The sequence below is a fragment of the Salmo salar genome, chromosome 23, assembly GCF_965601325.2.
Source record: "Salmo salar chromosome 23, fSalSal1, whole genome shotgun sequence".
NCBI classification, from domain to species: Eukaryota; Metazoa; Chordata; class Actinopteri; order Salmoniformes; family Salmonidae; genus Salmo; species Salmo salar.
Window position 1 is genome coordinate 51,340,032 of NC_138313.1, and position 22,924 is coordinate 51,362,955.

A 22,924-nucleotide genomic window follows, 5' to 3' on the forward strand; every position below is an offset into this window, starting at 1 on the left:
CTTCAATGCTGCAGACATTTTTTTGGTACCTTTTCCCCAGATCTGTGCCTCGACACAATCCTGATCTACGGACAATTCCTTTGACCTTATGGCTTGGTTTTTGCTCTGACATGCACTGACAACTGAGACCTTATATAGACGTGTGTGTGTGTGTGTGCTTTTCCAAATCATGTCCAATCAATTGAATTGATTTACCACAGGTGGATTCCAAGTTGTAGAAACATCAAGGATGATCAATGGAAACAGGATGAACCTGAGTTAAATTTCGAATCTCATAGCAAAGGGTCTGAATTACTTATGTAAAGAAGGTATTTGCTAAAATCTCTAAACCTGTTGTCGCTTTTTCCTTTATGGGGTATTGTGTGTAGATTGATGAAAAACATTTAATCCATTTTAGAATAAGGCTGTAACGTCACAAAATGTGGAAAAAGTCAAAGGGTCTGAATACTTTCTAAATGCTCTGTATTTAAAACAAGGGAGGAATGAACCCACAGACACTCGGTCCTCCATGGAATGAATTGGACACCTGTGATGTAGTAGGATATTTCATAAAACAGTCTGGCAAGTAGGCTATACAGTACCTGTATAGTCTGGCAAGTAGGCTATACAGTACCTGTAAATCCAGTGTTGTGTTCCTACCTCCTAGGTGGCAAACCTTTTATAGTCATAGAGAACCCAATTTAGAGGCAGTGGGGACGAAGAACCCAATTTAGAGGCAGTGGGGAAGGAGAACCCAATTTCGAGGAAGTGGGGACGGAGAACCCAATTTCGAGGCAGTGGGGACGGAGAACCCAATTTCGAGGCAGTGGGGAAGGGGAACCCAATTTAGAGGCAGTGGGGACGGAGAACCCAATTTCGAGGCAGTGGGGACGGAGAACCCGATTTCGAGGCAGTGGGGAAAGGGAACCCAATTTAGAAGCAGTGGGGAAGGGGAACCCAATTTAGAGGCAGTGGAGACGGAGAACCCAATTTAGAGGCAGTGGGGAAGGAGAACCCAATTTAGAGGCAGTGGGGAAGGGGAACCCAATTTAGAGGCAGTGGGGAAGGGAAACCCAATTTAGAGGCAGTGGGGATGGAGAACCCAATTTAGAGGCAGTGGGGAAGGAGAACCCAATTTAGAGGCAGTGGGGAAGGTGGCAGACTTAGCAATAATATTCTGTTATGGGGGGGCAGTGATTGCTCAGACAGTTTCCAATACCTACATATTGTCCTTATTAAAACAGCAGACCTACATAGTCCTTAAAGCATCAGATCTAGATATTGTCCTTAAAGCATCAGATCTACATATTGTCCTTAAAGCATCAGATCTACATATTGTCCTTATTAAAACAGCAGATCTACATATTGTCCTTAAAGCATCAGATCTACATATTGTCCTTAAAGCAGCAGATCTACATATTGTCCTTATTCAAACAGCAGACCTACATATTGTCCTTATTAAAACAGCAGACCTACATATTGTCTTTATTAAAACAGCAGATCTACATATTGTCATTAAAGCAGCAGACCTACATATTGTCCTTAAAGCATCAGATCTACATATTGTCCTTATTAAAACAGCAGACCTACATATTGTCCTTATTAAAACAGCAGACCTACATATTGTCCTTATTAAAACAGCAGACCTACATATTGTCCTTAAAGCATCAGATCTACATATTGTCCTTAAAGCATCAGATCTACATATTGTCCTTATTAAAACAGCAGATCTACATATTGTCCTTATTAAAACAGCAGACCTATATATTGTCCTTAAAGCAGCAGATCTACATATTGTCCTTAAAATAGCAGATCTACATATTGTCCTTAAAGCAGCAGACCTACATATTGTCCTTAAAGCAGCAGACCTACATATTGTCCTTAAAGCAGCAGACCTACATATTGTCTTTATTAAAACAGCAGACCTACATATTGTCCTTAAAGCATCAGATCTACACATTGTCTTTATTAAAACAGCAGACCTACATATTGTCCTTAAAGCATCAGATCTACACATTGTCTTTATTAAAACAGCAGACCTACATATTGTCCTTATTAAAACAGCAGATCTACGTATTGTCCTTAAAGCAGCAGACCTACATATTGTCCTTAAAGCAGCAGACCTACATATTGTCCTTATTAAAACAGCAGACCTACATATTGTCCTTAAAACAGCAGATCTACATATTGTCCTTAAAGCAGCAGACCTACATATTGTCCTTAAAGCATCAGATCTACATATTGTCTTTATTAAAACAGCAGACCTACATATTGTCTTTATTAAAACAGCAGACCTACATATTGTCCTTAAAGCATCAGATCTACATATTGTCTTTATTAAAACAGCAGACGTACATATTGTCTTTATTAAAACAGCAGACCTACATATTGTCCTTAAAGCAGCAGATCTACATATTGTCCTTAAAGCAGCAGATCTACATATTGTCCTTAAAGCAGCAGATCTACATATTGTCTTTATTAAAACAGCAGACCTACATATTGTCCTTAAAGCAGCAGACCTACATATTGTCCTTAAAGCAGCAGACCTACATATTGTCCTTAAAGCAGCAGACCTACATATTGTCCTTAAAGCAGCAGACCTACATATTGTCCTTATTAAAACAGCAGACCTACATATTGTCCTTAAAGCAGATCTACATATTGTCCTTAAAACAGCAGATCTACATATTGTCCTTAAAGCAGCAGACCTACATATTGTCCTTAAAGCATCAGATCTACATATTGTCCTTAAAGCAGCAGACCTACATATTGTCTTTATTAAAACAGCAGACCTACATATTGTCTTTATTAAAACAGCAGACCTACATATTGTCCTTAAAGCATCAGATCTACATATTGTCTTTATTAAAACAGCAGACGTACATATTGTCTTTATTAAAACAGCAGACCTACATATTGTCCTTAAAGCAGCAGATCTACATATTGTCCTTAAAGCAGCAGATCTACATATTGTCCTTAAAGCAGCAGATCTACATATTGTCTTTATTAAAACAGCAGACCTACATATTGTCCTTAAAGCAGCAGACCTACATATTGTCCTTAAAGCAGCAGACCTTCATATTGTCCTTAAAGCATCAGCTCTACATATTGTCCTTAAAGCAGCAGACCTACATATTGTCCTTAAAGCATCAGATCTACATATTGTCCTTAAAGCATCAGATCTACATATTGTCCTTAAAGCATCAGATCTACATATTGTCCTTATTAAAACAGCAGATCTACATATTGTCCTTAAAGCATCAGATCTACATATTGTCCTTAAAGCAGCAGATCTACATATTGTCCTTATTAAAACAGCAGACCTACATATTGTCCTTATTAAAACAGCAGACCTACATATTGTCTTTATTAAAACAGCAGATCTACATATTGTCCTTAAAGCAGCAGACCTACATATTGTCCTTAAAGCATCAGATCTACATATTGTCCTTATTAAAACAGCAGACCTACATATTGTCCTTATTAAAACAGCAGACCTACATATTGTCCTTATTAAAACAGCAGACCTACATATTGTCCTTAAAGCATCAGATCTACATATTGTCCTTAAAGCATCAGATCTACATATTGTCCTTATTAAAACAGCAGATCTACATATTGTCCTTATTAAAACAGCAGACCTATATATTGTCCTTAAAGCAGCAGATCTACATATTGTCCTTAAAATAGCAGATCTACATATTGTCCTTAAAGCAGCAGACCTACATATTGTCCTTAAAGCAGCAGACCTACATATTGTCCTTAAAGCAGCAGACCTACATATTGTCCTTAAAATAGCAGATCTACATATTGTCCTTAAAGCAGCAGACCTACATATTGTCCTTAAAGCAGCAGACCTACATATTGTCCTTAAAGCAGCAGACCTACATATTGTCTTTATTAAAACAGCAGACCTACATATTGTCCTTAAAGCATCAGATCTACACATTGTCTTTATTAAAACAGCAGACCTACATATTGTCCTTATTAAAACAGCAGATCTACGTATTGTCCTTAAAGCAGCAGACCTACATATTGTCCTTAAAGCAGCAGACCTACATATTGTCCTTATTAAAACAGCAGACCTACATATTGTCCTTAAAACAGCAGATCTACATATTGTCCTTAAAGCAGCAGACCTACATATTGTCCTTAAAGCATCAGATCTACATATTGTCTTTATTAAAACAGCAGACCTACATATTGTCTTTATTAAAACAGCAGACCTACATATTGTCCTTAAAGCATCAGATCTACATATTGTCTTTATTAAAACAGCAGACGTACATATTGTCTTTATTAAAACAGCAGACCTACATATTGTCCTTAAAGCAGCAGATCTACATATTGTCCTTAAAGCAGCAGATCTACATATTGTCTTTATTAAAACAGCAGACCTACATATTGTCCTTAAAGCAGCAGACCTACATATTGTCCTTAAAGCAGCAGACCTACATATTGTCCTTAAAGCAGCAGACCTACATATTGTCCTTAAAGCAGCAGACCTACATATTGTCCTTAAAGCAGCAGATCTACATATTGTCCTTAAAACAGCAGATCTACATATTGTCCTTAAAGCAGCAGACCTACATATTGTCCTTAAAGCATCAGATCTACATATTGTCCTTAAAGCAGCAGACCTACATATTGTCTTTATTAAAACAGCAGACCTACATATTGTCCTTAAAGCATCAGATCTACATATTGTCTTTATTAAAACAGCAGACGTACATATTGTCTTTATTAAAACAGCAGACCTACATATTGTCCTTAAAGCAGCAGATCTACATATTGTCCTTAAAGCAGCAGATCTACATATTGTCCTTAAAGCAGCAGATCTACATATTGTCTTTATTAAAACAGCAGACCTATATATTGTCCTTAAAGCAGCAGACCTACATATTGTCCTTAAAGCAGCAGACCTTCATATTGTCCTTAAAGCATCAGCTCTACATATTGTCCTTAAAGCAGCAGACCTACATATTGTCCTTAAAGCAGCAGACCTACATATTGTCCTTAAAGCAGCAGACCTACATATTGTCCTTAAAGCAGCAGACCTACCTAGTCATAGAGGAGAACCCTATTTGGAGGCAGTGGTTAAAGTGGCAGACCTTTCTGGAAGGTAGGTCCCTTCATTGTGAATACCACCCCGATGAAACAAAGCAATTCTGTTTGAATACAGGCTATGAGTGTTTGGCTAAGCAGGTGTGTGTCCCAATATATCCTTAAGTGTGCACTTGTTCGCTGCTTCCCAAAAAAATGGGATTGATGGAAGCATGAGCTAGTGGGGGAGTTTCCACCACTTTCAAATCATTGAAGGGAAGTGAACAAGTGCACACTTTGGGCGGAAGGAGAGCTAAATTGGGACATAACCAAGGTGTATAGAAGGGCCATCACATGCCCACACTGTGTGTTGGGGTGACTGGCTGGTTGAGTCCAATGGTGCTACACAGCCAGCCTGCAAAGTCCACCTCCTCTGCCTCTGACAGCTTGATGAATTGATGAACCTGGAGAGAGAAACATGGTTAATATCATCCTGACTGAAATCTTACTAAAAGAGCTCTCAAAACAAATGTCCTTTTAGAAATGGTAGGCTGATGAAGAGAAGCTGCCTGATTACAATAACATGGCCTCTGCCTGCCTGGATTTACATTAACCAGGAAGTCCTACTGACACCAAGGTCTTTATTTAACCAGGAAGTCCTACTGACACCAAGGTCTCTTTATTTAACCAGGAAGTCCTACTGACACCAAGGTCTTTATTTAACCAGGAAGTCCTACTGACACCAAGGTCTTTATTTAACCAGGAAGTCCTACTGACACCAAGGTCTTTATTTAACCAGGAAGTCGTACTGACACCAAGGTCTTTATTTAACCAGGAAGTCCTACTGACACCAAGGTCTTTATTTAACCAGGAAGTCCTACTGACACCAAGGTCTTTATTTAACCAGGAAGTCGTACTGAGACCAAGGTCTTTATTTAACCAGGAAGTCCTACTGACACCAAGGTCTTTATTTAACCAGGAAGTCCTACTGACACCAAGGTCTCTTTATTTAACCAGGAAGTCCTACTGACACCAAGGTCTTTATTTAACCAGGAAGTCCTACTGACACCAAGGTCTTTATTTAACCAGGAAGTCCTACTGACACCAAGGTCTTTATTTAACCAGGAAGTCGTACTGAGACCAAGGTCTTTATTTAACCAGGAAGTCCTACTGACACCAAGGTCTTTATTTAACCAGGAAGTCCTACTGACACCAAGGTCTCTTTATTTAACCAGGAAGTCCTACTGACACCAAGGTCTTTATTTAACCAGGAAGTCGTACTGAGACCAAGGTCTTTATTTAACCAGGAAGTCCTACTGACACCAAGGTCTTTATTTAACCAGGAAGTCGTACTGAGACCAAGGTCTTTATTTAACCAGGAAGTCGTACTGAGACCAAGGTCTCTTTATTTAACCAGGAAGTCCTACTGACACCAAGGTCTCTTTATTTAACCAGGAAGTCGTACTGAGACCAAGGTCTATTTTACAGATGAGCTGTAAATTACACAAAATACAAGCAGAAAGAATACATGGTAACCCTTTATACATAACCCTAACCCTTTATACATAACCCTAACCCTTTATACATAACCCTAGCCCTTTATACATAACCCTAGCCCTTTATACATAACCCTAACCCTTTATACATAACCCTAACCCTTTATACATAACCCTAACCCTTTATACATAACCCTAACCCTTTATACATAACCCTAACCCTTTATACATAACCCTAAATACATAACCCTAGCCCTTTATACATAACACTAACCCTTTATACATAACACTAGCCCTTTATACATAACCCTAGCCCTTTATACATAACCCTAACCCTTTATACATAACCCTAACCCTTTATACATAACCCTAACCCTTTATACATAACCCTAACCCTTTATACATAACCCTAAATACATAACCCTAGCCCTTTATACATAACACTAACCCTTTATACATAACACTAGCCCTTTATACATAACCCTAGCCCTTTATACATAACCCTAGCCCTTTATACATAACCCTAGCCCTTTATACATAACACTAACCCTTTATACATAACCCTAGCCCTTTATACATAACCCTAGCCCTTTATACATAACCCTAGCCCTTTATACATAACCCTAACCCTTTATACATAACCCTAACCCTTTATACATAACCCTAGCCCTTTATACATAACCCTAGCCCTTTATACATAACCCTAGCCCTTTATACATAACCCTAGCCCTTTATACATAACCCTAACCCTTTATACATAACCCTAACCCTTTATACATAACCCTAGCCCTTTATACATAACCCTAGCCCTTTATACATAACCCTAACCCTAAATACATAACCCTAAGCCTAAATACATAACCCTAACCCTTTATACATAACCCTAACCCTTTATACATAACCCTAGCCCTTTATACATAACCCTAGCCCTTTATACATAACCCTAACCCTTTATACATAACCCTAGCCCTTTATACATAACCCTAACCCTTTATACATAACCCTAGCCCTTTATACATAACCCTAGCCCTTTATACATAACCCTAAATACATAACCCTAACCCTTTATACATAACCCTAACCCTTTATACATAACCCTAGCCCTTTATACATAACCCTAGCCCTTTATACATAACCCTAACCCTTTATACATAAGCCTAAATACATAACCCTAACCCTTTATACATAACCCTAACCCTAAATACATAACCCTAACCCTAAATACATAACCCTAACCCTTTATACATAACCCTAGCCCTTTATACATAACCCTAGCCCTTTATACATAACCCTAACCCTTTATACATAACCCTAACCCTTTATACATAACCCTAGCCCTTTATACATAACCCTAGCCCTTTATACATAACCCTAACCCTTTATACATAACCCTAACCCTTTATACATAACCCTAACCCTTTATACATAACCCTAAATACATAACCCTAACCCTTTATACATAACCCTAGCCCTTTATACATAACCCTAGCCCTTTATACATAACCCTAACCCTTTATACATAACCCTAACCCTTTATACATAACCCTAACCCTTTATACATAACCCTAACCCTTTATACATAACCCTAGCCCTTTATACATAACCCTAACCCTTTATACATAACCCTAACCCTTTATACATAACCCTAACCCTTTATACATAACCCTAGCCCTTTATACATAACCCTAACCCTTTATACATAACCCTAACCCTTTATACATAACCCTAACCCTTTATACATAACCCTAACCCTTTATACATAACCCTAGCCCTTTATACATAACCCTAGCCCTTTATACATAACCCTAACCCTTTATACATAACCCTAGCCCTTTATACATAACCCTAGCCCTTTATACATAACCCTAGCCCTTTATACATAACCCTAACCCTTTTTACATAACCCTAGCCCTTTATACATAACCCTAAGCCTAAATACATAACCCTAAGCCTAAATACATAACCCTAAGCCTAAATACATAACCCTAACCCTTTATACATAACCCTAGCCCTTTATACATAACCCTAACCCTTTATACATAACCCTAACCCTTTATACATAACCCTAACCCTTTATACATAACCCTAGCCCTTTATACATAACCCTAACCCTTTATACATAACCCTAAATACATAACCCTAGCCCTTTATACCAAACCCTAAATACATAACCCTAACCCTTTATACATAACCCTAGCCCTTTATACATAACCCTAACCCTAAATACATAACCCTAAGCCTAAATACATAACCCTAACCCTTTATACATAACCCTAACCCTTTATACATACATAATACCACAGTATAGAATCTGTTGTTTTTCCAGTAGAGCGAGAAGGATCACAAGCACAACACAGAGCAACATTGGGAACAAAATTAATCCACTCACCATCAACTGCTTCAGGTCTGCCCTGTCTGCTGGGTTCTTGATCAAACTGTCAACAAATAAAAGTCGGTACGTTATATAATAATAAATTCCATTTAGCAGAAGCTTTTATCCAAAGCAACAATAAAATGCAAATTAATTACTTAAAAAAAAAATCATACAATGTGATTTTCAGGATTTTTGTTTTAGATTCCGTCTCTCACAGTTGAAGTGTACCTATGATAAAAATTACAGACCTCTACATGCTTTGTAAGTAGGAAAACCTGCAAAATCGGCAGTGTATCAAATACGTGTTCTCCCCACTGTATAATGTATATCCATATTAATCCTCTTGAGCTGACAGCTTGATGAAAACCAGCATTCAATATTCAGGTCCCCAAGAAAGTAGACCTCTCTGTTTACATCACATACACTATCAAGCATTTCACACATATGATTTAGATACTGACTGTTAGCACTTGGTGGCCTATAGCAACACCCCAAAAGAAAAGGCTTTAGATGTGCCAAGTTAACCTGCAACCACAACACTTCAATAACACTGGACATAAGATCTTCTCTAAGTATTACAGGGATATGGCTCTGAATATATACAGCTACACCTCCCCCATAAGCATTCCTGTCTCTTCTATAGATGTTATATCCTTGTATTGCTACTGATGCTTCATCAAATGAATTATCTAAGTGAGTCTCAGAAATGGCTAATATATGAATCTTACCTGATGTTAGCAAGATTTCATGAATCTTATTTCTAAAGCTACATATATATTAATATGAGCTATTTTCAGCCCTTTCCTGGGTAGCTCATCAGAGATAGACATAATATGGAAAATAAACAAAGCAAGAGAAAATAATATACATTTAACAGTCCATTAATCAATTGGTGTGTGTGTGTGTGTTGTGCTGCAGGGTTGAAGCTATGAACCAATAGGATTGGCTCTCTCACCCCTTCCAGGCTTCTGGGAGGGAGGATGGACAATGAGCCTGTCATAGTGGAATACATTTGACATTTTACTCATTTTAGCAGACGCTCTTATCCAGAGCGACTTACAGTAGTGAATTCATACATTTAATTTCATGCATTTTTGTTTTTTTGTACTGGCCCCCTGTGGGAATCGAACCCACAACCCTGCCACAGGGAAGGCTGTAAGCAATGTCCTCACACACTCTGGCAGCTTTCATGTCTGGGATCAGTTCTTTCCTCTTCTGGCGCACAGCTTCAGGATAGTCCTCGTTGAGGAAGATGTACGTTCCTCTCAAGTTCTTGACTCTTTCCAGAACAGCTACCTGGTCCTTGAACCTCAAGAACTTGACCACTAATCGGCCTGGACCTGTCACCTGGGTCGGTGGTGGGTGTTATTACAGTTCTGTGGGCGCGCTCCACCTCAATCTTCCTGTGGTCCATCTTCAGTTTCTCAGAGATCTTTTCCCTCACTTTGTCCTCAAACTCCATCCAGGTCTCATTGAGATTCTGCGATTCCGTCCACGACCATGTTATTCTGCCTTGATTGTCCCTTCGAGATAATCCGATTTTTTTTTCTCCGCCATTGTTATCATGGATTCACATACAGAAACTGAAGTCTTCTCTCAATGACTCACAGATTGCTGTCATCTTGCCGTTCTCTTGTTTCAACTCGTCGAGCTGACCCTGGGAGAACTGCAAACTGTTCTTCAGGTCCTGGACCTCTCTGGTCAGGTCGTCCGTTTAAAAAAAATAATAATAATATTAGTTGACTCCACCAGTATTTGGATAAAACACTTGAAGCTGTTTTGTTGTTGTAACAACTGCTTGTAGAACTATTTGATTGAGACACACACCAAAGTCCTCAACGGTATTCTGGCTTTGGTCATTGTCATGGTAACATCGTAGGGTTACGCTGTTACTCCTCACAGTTCCAGACAGGGCAAGTCACAACAAACAGCAGGAGTCTAAGACAGCCACAAAAACGGGACAATCCGCGGTCAGGGTCACGTCACGGGCTGCGTTCAAGCCCCCAAAGAAAACCCTGCTAGCTGTACCTGTTTCCTCCAGCATCTTCACAAGGTCCTTTGCTGTTGTTCTGGGATTGATTTGCACTTTTCACACCAAAGTACGTTCATCTCTAGGAGACAAAATGCGTCTCCTTCCTGAACGGTATGATGGCTACGTGGTCCCATGGTGTTTATACTGGCGTACTATTGTTTGTACAGATGGGCGTGGTACCTTCAGGTGTTTGGAAATTGCTCCCAAGGATGAACCAGACTTGTGGAGGTCTTGGCTGATTTCTTTTGATTTTCCCATGATGTCAAGCAAAGAGGCACTGAGTTTGAAGGTAGGCCTTGAAATACATCCACAGGTACACCTCCAATTGACTCAAATGATGTCAATTAGCCTATCAGAAGCTTCTAAAGCCATGACATCATTTTCTGGAATTTTCCAAGCTGTTTAAAAGCACAGTCAACTTAGTGTATGTAAACTTCTGAACCACTGGAATTGTGATACAGTGAATTATAAGTGAAATAATCTGTATGTGAACAATTGTTGGAAAAATGATTTGTGTCATGCACAAAGTAGACGTCCTAACCTAATTTGCGGAGTGGTTGAAAAACGAGTTTTAATGACTCCAACCTAAGTGTATGTAAACTTCCGACTTCAACTGTATGTACATGTAGGTAGAGGTATTAAAGTGACTATGCATAGATGATAACAGAGAGTAACAGCAGCGTAAAAGAGTGGGGGGGGGGGGGGGGGGGGGGCAATGAAAATAGTCTGAGTAGCCATTTAAGCAACCTGGATGAAGAGAGTATGCACTCTATAGGAGAGGGGAAATAGTTCTATAGGGTTGGGGAAATAGTTCTACAGGAGAGGGGAAATAGTTCTATAGGAGAGGGGAAATAGTTCTACAGGAGAGGGGAAATAGTTCTATAGGAGAGGGGAAATAGTTCTATATATAGGAGAGGGGAAATAGTTCTATATATAGGAGAGGGGAAATAGTTCTATAGGAGGGGGGAAATAGTTCTATGGGAGAGGGGAAATAGTTCTATAGGAGAGGGGAAATAGTTCTACAGGAGAGGGGAAATAGTTCTATGGGGAGAGGGGAAATAGTTCTATAGGAGAGGGGAAATAGTTCTATAGGAGAGGGGAAATAGTTCTACAGGAGAGGGGAAATAGTTCTATAGGAGAGGGGAAATAGTTCTACAGGAGAGGGGAAATAGTTCTATAGGAGAGGGGAAATAGTTCTATGGGAGAGGGGAAATAGTTCTATAGGAGAGGGGAAATAGTTCTATAGGAGAGGGGAAATAGTTCTATAGGAGAGGGGAAATAGTTCTATGGGAGAGGGGAAATAGTTCTATAGGAGAGGGGAAATAGTTCTATAGGAGAGGGGAAATAGTTGTATAGGAGAGGGGAAATAGTTCTATAGGAGAGGGGAAATAGTTCTATAGGAGAGGGGAAATAGTTCTATAGGAGAGGGGAAATAGTTCTATAGGAGAGGGGAAATAGTTCTATAGGAGAGGGGAAATAGTTCTATAGGAGAGGGGAAATAGTTCTATAGGAGAGGGGAAATAGTTCTATATATAGGAGAGGGGAAATAGTTCTATAGGAGAGGGGAAATAGTTCTATAGGAGAGGGGAAATAGTTCTATATATAGGAGAGGGGAAATAGTTCTATAGGAGAGGGGAAATAGTTCTATGGGAGAGGGGAAATAGTTCTATAGGAGAGGGGAAATAGTTCTATAGGAGAGGGGAAATAGTTCTATAGGAGAGGGGAAATAGTTCTATAGGAGAGGGGAAATAGTTCTATAGGAGAGGGGAAATAGTTCTATGGGAGAGGGGAAATAGTTCTATAGGAGAATGGAAATAGTTCTATGGGAGAGGGGAAATAGTTCTATGGGAGAGGGGAAATAGTTCTATAGGAGAGGGGAAATAGTTCTATAGGAGAGGGGAAATAGTTCTATAGGAGAGGGGAAATAGTTCTATGGGAGAGGGGAAATAGTTCTATGGGAGAGGGGAAATAGTTCTATAGGAGAGGGGAAATAACTCTATAGGAGAGGGGAAATAGTTCTATAGGAGAGGGGAAATAGTTCTATAGGAGAGGGGAAATAGTTCTATAGGAGAGGGGAAATAGTTCTATAGGAGAGGGGAAATAGTTCTATAGGAGAGGGGAAATCACAGCTGACGCTGATCAGTGTTTTCACTACTATCTCTATGGCACTCACCAGACAGAACTACAGGCTGAGGGGTAGTGTACAAACCAGACAGAACTACAGGCTGAGGGGTAGTGTACAAACCAGGACCAGACAGAACTACAGGCTGAGGGGTAGTGTACAAACCAGACAGAACTACAGGCTGAGGGGTAGTGTACAAACCAGACAGAACTACAGGCTGAGGGGTAGTGTACAAACCAGGACCAGACAGAACTACAGGCTGAGGGGTAGTGTACAAACCAGACAGAACTACAGGCTGAGGGGTAGTGTACAAACCAGACAGAACTACAGGCTGAGGGGTAGTGTACAAACCAGACAGAACTACAGGCTGAGTGGTGCAGAGGTCTAAGACACTGCATGTCAGTGCTATAGACAACCTGGTTCGAATCCAGGCTGTATCACAACTGGCTGTGATTGGGAGTCCCGTAGGGCGGTGCACAATTGGCCCAGCGTCGTCCGGGTTTGGCCGGTGTAGGCCGTCATTGTAAATAAGAATTTGTTCGTAACTGACTTTCCTTGTTAAATAAAGGTTAAATAAAATGTTCACTTCAGGGGCCTGAAAAGCCCCATAATTCAATTCGTGATGATTGTACATCCGCTAAGAAAAGTCAGTCAAAACTTAAAACATCAATATGGAGTCAACATACAAGTGTAAGTAAAAAAACGAATGTAAATAAGTTAGAAATTGTCCTACTAATGAACAAAAACACATCTCATAAAAATAATGATGTTTTTGTTTGGTTAGCTTTTGGAAATTGTAGAAATAAAACATTTTCCTTCTTCAGGGCAGGCTAACGTTAGTATATTAATAATTATATAGTTAATATAAGTAGACATGAGCTCATCATTTAGTGTAGCGGAAATAAAGCTACTGGTGACTTAAAAAAACGAGTGCCCAATTTCCGGGTAAAGGGCTGGTCCGTTTAAAAAAAAAAATCACTCCTTCTTTCCTCCTTCATGAAACGTCATCAGAAGTGTCCACTTCATTTTGAGGGTTGAGGTAAGGTGACCATATGTCCTGTTTTTTTGGTCAAAACATGGTCACCCTAGTTGAGCGGATAGCGTCTGTTTTTAAAGTGTTTTGAATGCTACCATATTAAAAAAATATATATAACTATATTTTTATCAAATGTCTCATATCCTACTTACATCAGTACACTCGTAACAACCTAATCATTAAAGGAAACGGATATTTGATCAAATGATGCAACAACATGTACCAAATAAGCCATTACATTTTATTTTTTTAACCAAATTCGACTCTTTTTTATTGACCTCTGTACAAAAAAAAAACTAAAAAAAAAACTCCTCGCTTGGTGGAGTGAAGAAAATCCAACCCAAAAAAACGCAACCTGCTGGAGAAGGCTGATTTTGGGCCCAGTTATTACCTCTCTTCCTCTCTACCTCTCTTCCTCTCTACCTCTCTTCCTCTCTTCCTCTCTACCTCTCTTCCTCTCTACCTCTCTTCCTCTCTTCCTCTCTACCTCTCTTCCTCTCTACCTCTCTTCCTCTCTACCTCTCTTCCTCTCTACCTCTCTACCTCTCTTCCTCTCTACCTCTCTACCTCTCTTCCTCTCTACCTATCTTCCTCTCTAACTCTCTACCTCTCTACCTCTCTTCCTCTTCCTCTCTTCCTCTCTACCTCTCTTCCTCTCTATCTATCTTCCTCTCTACCTCTCTTCCTCTCTACCTCTCTTCCTCTCTTCCTCTCTACCTCTCTTCCTCTCTACCTCTCTTCCTCTCTTCCTCTCTACCTCTCTTCCTCTCTTCCTCTCTTCCTCTCTACCTCTCTTCCTCTCTACCTCTCTTCCTCTCTTCCTCTCTTCCTCTCTACCTCTCTTCCTCTCTACCTCTCTTCCTCTCTACCTCTCTACCTCTCTTCCTCTCTTCCTCTCTTCCTCTCTACCTCTCTACCTCTCTTCCTCTCTACCTCTCTACCTCTCTTCCTCTCTACCTCTCTACCTCTCTTCCTCTCTACCGCTCTTCCTCTCTTCCTCTCTTCCTCTCTTCTTCTCTGGTAATAACAAATGTAGTTTATTGGACCAGTAGAAGTTTCCTAATGATTAGGTTGTTAAGAGTCTTTAAAACGTATATAAAAGAAAATGTCAAAAAAATAAAATGTATTCGCTATATGTCTGTATTTGATTTGATATAATGTGGAATAGTTTTATTTAATTTTTTTTCCTCATTTCTTTGGAATCCCTCTGGCTGTTATGTTTATGTTTTGCATGTTACTGTTAATAAAAAAATTAAAAACATTAAAAAAAATAAGAAAATACCAGTGTCCGGATTTAAGTACAACACTGTTGTTAACATTTACATTTGTACATTTTAGTCATTTAGTAGACGCTCTTATCCAGAGCGACTTACAGTAATGAATACATACATTTCATACATTTTTTTTTTTTTTTTTTTTCTATACTGGTCCCCCCGTGGGAATCGAACCCACAACCCTAGCGTTGCAAAACACCATGCTCTACCAACTGAGCCACACGTGGACTATGCCCTCTGATTGTCTAGAATAGTCCTTCCTTCCATTTTCAGGGAGACATTTCTGTTCCTTGTTAGAGCTGCCACTGGAGTATCTAGCCAATATAATGGATAGTCTGTGGGTGCTACTACACACACACACCACTAGGTGGCAGCGGTGTCAATGTTGAACGCTGATGTCTGAAATGAAATCGTTGGGCTTCGGAAAATGCAACAACAAGCAGGTTCCAGTGTGTTTTTTTTTTTTTTTTTTACTCAACAACTTTTAAGTAAGTCGCTTTGTTTTAATACTTACCATTTATTCACAAAGTCTTGAAATTCAGCTCCGAAAATACCAGGCAGCTTAGGAGGAGGCTGGGAAAAAACAACAAGAAGATGGTCGACTCGACTCGCATCATAGATGGAGATGGACGGAGAGCACATATAAACGATTCAGCCTTGACGAAATTACACTCAGGACATGTAGGCTTTCAGGAAGGCAGGCAGTCATTCGTGTAATGCATTCACAGTTCAGTATACCATCATCCCAATCAACATGGGAATGCAGACAGAGTTTACCGATACATTACAGCAGAGATGGTCTATATTATTATAGACCAGGATTTATGACTTTTGAATGAACTGAAAAGTAGAAGCTATTTTTTTAAAATTTTATTTACTGTAGATTTCAAAAAAAAAAATTCTGATTCAAATGACTTCCTGAATTGACTGCCTTAAACTCAAATGGACCCCGACCCTGATTGTAACAGTCTTTACTCACCTCATTGACTATGTAGTCCAGCAGTTCAAAAATCGCCATAGGAGGTCTGCTGTCTGGCCCACAGGCTGAGGGAAGACAGAAACAGGGCTGAGGGTTAACTCTCAATAAGTCAGGTCTGCTGTCTGGCCCACAGGGCTGAGGGTTAACTCTCAATAAGTCAGGTCTGCTGTCTGGCCCACAGGCTGAGGGTTAACTCTCAATAAGTCAGGTCTGCTGTCTGGCCCACAGGCTGAGGGTTAACTCTCAATAAGTCAGGTCTGCTGTCTGGCCCACAGGCTGAGGGTTAACTCTCAATAAGTCAGGTCTGCTGTCTGGCCCACAGGCTGAGGGTTAACTCTCAATAAGTCAGGTCTGCTGTCTGGCCCACAGGCTGAGGGTTAACTCTCAATAAGTCAGGTCTGCTGTCTGGCCCACAGGGTTGAGGGTTAACTCTCAATAAGTCAGGTCTGCTGTCTGGCCCACAGGCTTGAGGGTTAACTCTCAATAAGTCAGGTCTGCTGTCTGGCCCACAGGCTGAGGGTTAACTCTCAATAAGTCAGGTCTGCTGTCTGGCCCACAGGCTGAGGGTTAACTCTCAATAAGTCAGGTCTGCTGTCTGGCCCACAGGCTGAGGGTTAACTCTCAATAAGTCAGGTCTGCTGTCTGGCCCACAGGCTGAGGGTTAACTCTCAATAAGTCAGGTCTGCTGTCTGGCCCACAGGCTGAGGGTTAACTCTCAATAAGTCAGGTCTGCTGTCTGGCCCACAGGCTTGAGGGTTAACTCTCAATAAGTCAGGTCTGCTGTCTGGCCCACAGGCTGAGGGTTAACTCTCAATAAGTCAGGTCTGCTGTCTGGCCCACAGGCTGAGGGTTAACTCTCAATAAGTCAGGTCTGCTGTCTGGCCCACAGGCTTGAGGGTTAACTCTCAATAAGTCAGGTCTGCTGTCTGGCCCACAGGCTGAGGGTTAACTCTCAATAAGTCAGGTCTGCTGTCTGGCCCACAGGCTTGAGGGTTAACTCTCAATAAGTCAGGTCTGCTGTCTGGCCCACAGGCTGAGGGTTAACTCTCAATAAGTCAGGTCTGCTGTCTGGCCCACAGGCTGAGGGTTAACTCTCAATAAGTCAGGTCTGCTGTCTGGCCCACAGGCTGAGGGTTAACTCTCAATAAGTCAGGTCTGCTGTCTGGCCCACAGGCTGAGGGTTAACTCTCAATAAGTCAGGTCTGCTGTCTGGCCCACAGGGCTGAGGGTTAACTCTCAATAAGTCAGGTCTGCTGTCTGGCCCACAGGCTGAGGGTTAACTCTCAATAAGTCAGGTCTGCTGTCTGGCCCACAGGCTTGAGGGTTAACTCTCAATAAGTCAGGTCTGCTGTCTGGCCCACAGGCTTGAGGGTTAACTCTCAATAAGTCAGGTCTGCTGTCTGGCCCACAGGCTGAGGGTTAACTCTCAATAAGTCAGGTCTGCTGTCTGGCCCACAGGCTTGAGGGTTAACTCTCAATAAGTCAGGTCTGCTGTCTGGCCCACAGGCTTGAGGGTTAACTCTCAATAAGTCAGGTCTGCTGTCTGGCCCACAGGCTTGAGGGTTAACTCTCAATAAGTCAGGTCTGCTGTCTGGCCCACAGGGCTGAGGGTTAACTCTCAATAAGTCAGGTCTGCTGTCTGGCCCACAGGCTGAGGGTTAACTCTCAATAAGTCAGGTCTGCTGTCTGGCCCACAGGCTGAGGGTTAACTCTCAATAAGTCAGGTCTGCTGTCTGGCCCACAGGCTTGAGGGTTAACTCTCAATAAGTCAGGTCTGCTGTCTGGCCCACAGGGCTGAGGGTTAACTCTCAATAAGTCAGGTCTGCTGTCTGGCCCACAGGCTGAGGGTTAACTCTCAATAAGTCAGGTCTGCTGTCTGGCCCACAGGGCTGAGGGTTAACTCTCAATAAGTCAGGTCTGCTGTCTGGCCCACAGGGCTGAGGCTTAACTCTCAATAAGTCAGGTCTGCTGTCTGGCCCACAGGCTTGAGGGTTAACTCTCAATAAGTCAGGTCTGCTGTCTGGCCCACAGGCTGAGGGTTAACTCTCAATAAGTCAGGTCTGCTGTCTGGCCCACAGGCTTGAGGGTTAACTCTCAATAAGTCAGGTCTGCTGTCTGGCCCACAGGGCTGAGGGTTAACTCTCAATAAGTCAGGTCTGCTGTCTGGCCCACAGGCTGAGGGTTAACTCTCAATAAGTCAGGTCTGCTGTCTGGCCCACAGGGCTGAGGGTTAACTCTCAATAAGTCAGGTCTGCTGTCTGGCCCACAGGCTGAGGGTTAACTCTCAATAAGTCAGGTCTGCTGTCTGGCCCACAGGCTTGAGGGTTAACTCTCAATAAGTCAGGTCTGCTGTCTGGCCCACAGGCTTGAGGGTTAACTCTCAATAAGTCAGGTCTGCTGTCTGGCCCACAGGCTGAGGGTTAACTCTCAATAAGTCAGGTCTGCTGTCTGGCCCACAGGCTTGAGGGTTAACTCTCAATAAGTCAGGTCTGCTGTCTGGCCCACAGGCTTGAGGGTTAACTCTCAATAAGTCAGGTCTGCTGTCTGGCCCACAGGCTTGAGGGTTAACTCTCAATAAGTCAGGTCTGCTGTCTGGCCCACAGGGCTGAGGGTTAACTCTCAATAAGTCAGGTCTGCTGTCTGGCCCACAGGCTGAGGGTTAACTCTCAATAAGTCAGGTCTGCTGTCTGGCCCACAGGCTGAGGGTTAACTCTCAATAAGTCAGGTCTGCTGTCTGGCCCACAGGCTGAGGGTTAACTCTCAATAAGTCAGGTCTGCTGTCTGGCCCACAGGCTGAGGGTTAACTCTCAATAAGTCAGGTCTGCTGTCTGGCCCACAGGCTTGAGGGTTAACTCTCAATAAGTCAGGTCTGCTGTCTGGCCCACAGGCTTGAGGGTTAACTCTCAATAAGTCAGGTCTGCTGTCTGGCCCACAGGCTGAGGGTTAACTCTCAATAAGTCAGGTCTGCTGTCTGGCCCACAGGCTGAGGGTTAACTCTCAATAAGTCAGGTCTGCTGTCTGGCCCACAGGCTGAGGGTTAACTCTCAATAAGTCAGGTCTGCTGTCTGGCCCACAGGCTGAGGGTTAACTCTCAATAAGTCAGGTCTGCTGTCTGGCCCACAGGCTTGAGGGTTAACTCTCAATAAGTCAGGTCTGCTGTCTGGCCCACAGGCTTGAGGGTTAACTCTCAATAAGTCAGGTCTGCTGTCTGGCCCACAGGCTTGAGGGTTAACTCTCAATAAGTCAGGTCTGCTGTCTGGCCCACAGGGCTGAGGGTTAACTCTCAATAAGTCAGGTCTGCTGTCTGGCCCACAGGCTGAGGGTTAACTCTCAATAAGTCAGGTCTGCTGTCTGGCCCACAGGCTGAGGGTTAACTCTCAATAAGTCAGGTCTGCTGTCTGGCCCACAGGCTTGAGGGTTAACTCTCAATAAGTCAGGTCTGCTGTCTGGCCCACAGGGCTGAGGGTTAACTCTCAATAAGTCAGGTCTGCTGTCTGGCCCACAGGCTGAGGGTTAACTCTCAATAAGTCAGGTCTGCTGTCTGGCCCACAGGGCTGAGGGTTAACTCTCAATAAGTCAGGTCTGCTGTCTGGCCCACAGGGCTGAGGGTTAACTCTCAATAAGTCAGGTCTGCTGTCTGGCCCACAGGCTTGAGGGTTAACTCTCAATAAGTCAGGTCTGCTGTCTGGCCCACAGGCTGAGGGTTAACTCTCAATAAGTCAGGTCTGCTGTCTGGCCCACAGGCTTGAGGGTTAACTCTCAATAAGTCAGGTCTGCTGTCTGGCCCACAGGGCTGAGGGTTAACTCTCAATAAGTCAGGTCTGCTGTCTGGCCCACAGGGCTGAGGGTTAACTCTCAATAAGTCAGGTCTGCTGTCTGGCCCACAGGCTGAGGGTTAACTCTCAATAAGTCAGGTCTGCTGTCTGGCCCACAGGCTGAGGGTTAACTCTCAATAAGTCAGGTCTGCTGTCTGGCCCACAGGGCTGAGGGTTAACTCTCAATAAGTCAGGTCTGCTGTCTGGCCCACAGGCTGAGGGTTAACTCTCAATAAGTCAGGTCTGCTGTCTGGCCCACAGGCTTGAGGGTTAACTCTCAATAAGTCAGGTCTGCTGTCTGGCCCACAGGCTTGAGGGTTAACTCTCAATAAGTCAGGTCTGCTGTCTGGCCCACAGGCTGAGGGTTAACTCTCAATAAGTCAGGTCTGCTGTCTGGCCCACAGGCTTGAGGGTTAACTCTCAATAAGTCAGGTCTGCTGTCTGGCCCACAGGCTTGAGGGTTAACTCTCAATAAGTCAGGTCTGCTGTCTGGCCCACAGGCTTGAGGGTTAACTCTCAATAAGTCAGGTCTGCTGTCTGGCCCACAGGGCTGAGGGTTAACTCTCAATAAGTCAGGTCTGCTGTCTGGCCCACAGGCTGAGGGTTAACTCTCAATAAGTCAGGTCTGCTGTCTGGCCCACAGGCTGAGGGTTAACTCTCAATAAGTCAGGTCTGCTGTCTGGCCCACAGGCTGAGGGTTAACTCTCAATAAGTCAGGTCTGCTGTCTGGCCCACAGGCTGAGGGTTAACTCTCAATAAGTCAGGTCTGCTGTCTGGCCCACAGGGCTGAGGGTTAACTCTCAATAAGTCAGGTCTGCTGTCTGGCCCACAGGGCTGAGGGTTAACTCTCAATAAGTCAGGTCTGCTGTCTGGCCCACAGGCTTGAGGGTTAACTCTCAATAAGTCAGGTCTGCTGTCTGGCCCACAGGCTGAGGGTTAACTCTCAATAAGTCAGGTCTGCTGTCTGGCCCACAGGCTGAGGGTTAACTCTCAATAAGTCAGGTCTGCTGTCTGGCCCACAGGCTTGAGGGTTAACTCTCAATAAGTCAGGTCTGCTGTCTGGCCCACAGGCTTGAGGGTTAACTCTCAATAAGTCAGGTCTGCTGTCTGGCCCACAGGCTGAGGGTTAACTCTCAATAAGTCAGGTCTGCTGTCTGGCCCACAGGCTTGAGGGTGAACTCTCAATAAGCCAGCCAGTTGGCGATACACAGGAGATGAATGAGCACTCTCTGTCACACAGACCTGAGATCTGGATCCAGTAGCCACGAAGTGTCTCAGAGTGCTGATCTAGGATCAGGTCCTCCTTGTTTATGTAATTGTATTCATTATGAAGGAAACAGGTATCCTATATCAGCACTTCTACTCTGAAAGGTTTTGTGAATATATGGGCCCAGAGATCTGAGAGGATTGTTTTCGATAAGCATTATGCTATTTAATATTTTATTAGGATCCCCATTAGCTGTTGTTGAAGGAGCAGCTACTCTTCTATGGGGGTCCACACACAAAACATGACACATGATACAGAACATCAATAGACAAGGCTAGCACAAGGAGAGAACTACACAAATTTAACATAAGAACAATTACAATCCACCTTATTTTTCGAAAAATGCTATGGGCAGCACCGTCTAACAACGGAAGTGATTTTAGAAATAAGATTCACGAAATCAATAACTTGCTAACATCAGGTAACATTCATATATTAGCCATTTCTGAGACTCACTTAGAGAATTAATTTGATGAAACATCAGTAGCAATACAAGGATATAACATCTATAGAAGAGACAGGAATGCTTATGGGGGAGGTGTAGCTGTATATATTCAGAGCCATATCCCTGTAATGCTTAGAGAAGATCTCATGTCCAGTGTTATTGAAGTGTTGTGATTGCAGGTTCACTTGGCACATCTAAAGCCTTTTCTTTTGGGGTGTTGCTATAGGCCACCAAGTGCTAACAGTCAGTATCTAAATCATATGTGTGAAATGCTTGATAGTGTATGTGATGTACATTTACATTTTAGTCATTTAGCAGACGCTCTTACCCTTCCCCATATGTATATATCTACCTCAATTATCTCGTACCCCTGCACATGGACTCGGTACTGGTTATCATTACACATTGCTTTCATCATTTGGTCAGATATTCTTGGATGTGTAGTGTTGTTGTGTTGCATGTTATGCCTAAGTTCGCTAATCTTTCCAATGATTAAAAAAAAAAAAAAAATTACCCTATGGAACCCTATTCCCTAGATAGTGCACTACTTTAGACCAGAGACCTATGGAACCCTATTCCCTATATAGTGCACTACTTTAGACCAGAGCCCTATGGCACCCTATTCCCTATATAGTGCACTACTTTAGACCAGAGCCCTATGGCACCCTATTCCCTATATAGTGCACTACTTTAGACCAGATCCCTATGGCACCCTATTCCCTATATAGTGCACTACTTTAGACCAGAGCCCTATGGAACCCTATTCCCTATATAGTACACTACTTTAGGCCAGAGCCCTATGGAACCCTATTCCCTATATAGTACACTACTTTAGGCCAGGGCCCTATGGAACCCTATTCCCTATATAGTGCACTACTTTAGACCAGAGCCCTATGGAACCCTATTCCCTATATAGTGCACTACTTTAGACCAGAGCCCTATGGCACCCTATTCCCTATATAGTGCACTACTTTAGACCAGAGCCCTATGGCACCCTATTCCCTATATAGTGCACTACTTTAGAGCAGAGCCCTATGGCACCCTATTCCCTATATAGTGCAC

The 22,924-nt window shown here is 42.5% G+C and overlaps 1 protein-coding gene across 2 annotated transcripts in view; it reads right to left on the reverse strand.

Annotated features, from left to right (window-relative positions):
• Positions 1–1,941: 1,941 nt before the first annotated feature.
• map2k1 (mitogen-activated protein kinase kinase 1) overlaps positions 1,942–22,924 on the reverse strand; it is a 79,565-nt gene continuing 58,582 nt past the window's right edge. The window contains exons 6-9 of one of the 2 annotated variants that reach the window (XM_082968221.1): positions 16,336–16,400; positions 15,871–15,929; positions 8,908–8,953; positions 1,942–5,486 (exon numbers count right to left, since the gene is read on the reverse strand). In XM_082968221.1, the coding sequence (XP_082824347.1) occupies positions 5,373–5,486; positions 8,908–8,953; positions 15,871–15,929; positions 16,336–16,400 (284 nt within the window). In that variant the 3' untranslated portion in view covers positions 1,942–5,372. The remainder of the gene's footprint in view (positions 5,487–8,907; positions 8,954–15,870; positions 15,930–16,335; positions 16,401–22,924) is intronic. The other variant, XM_082968220.1, reaches the window with a different exon arrangement.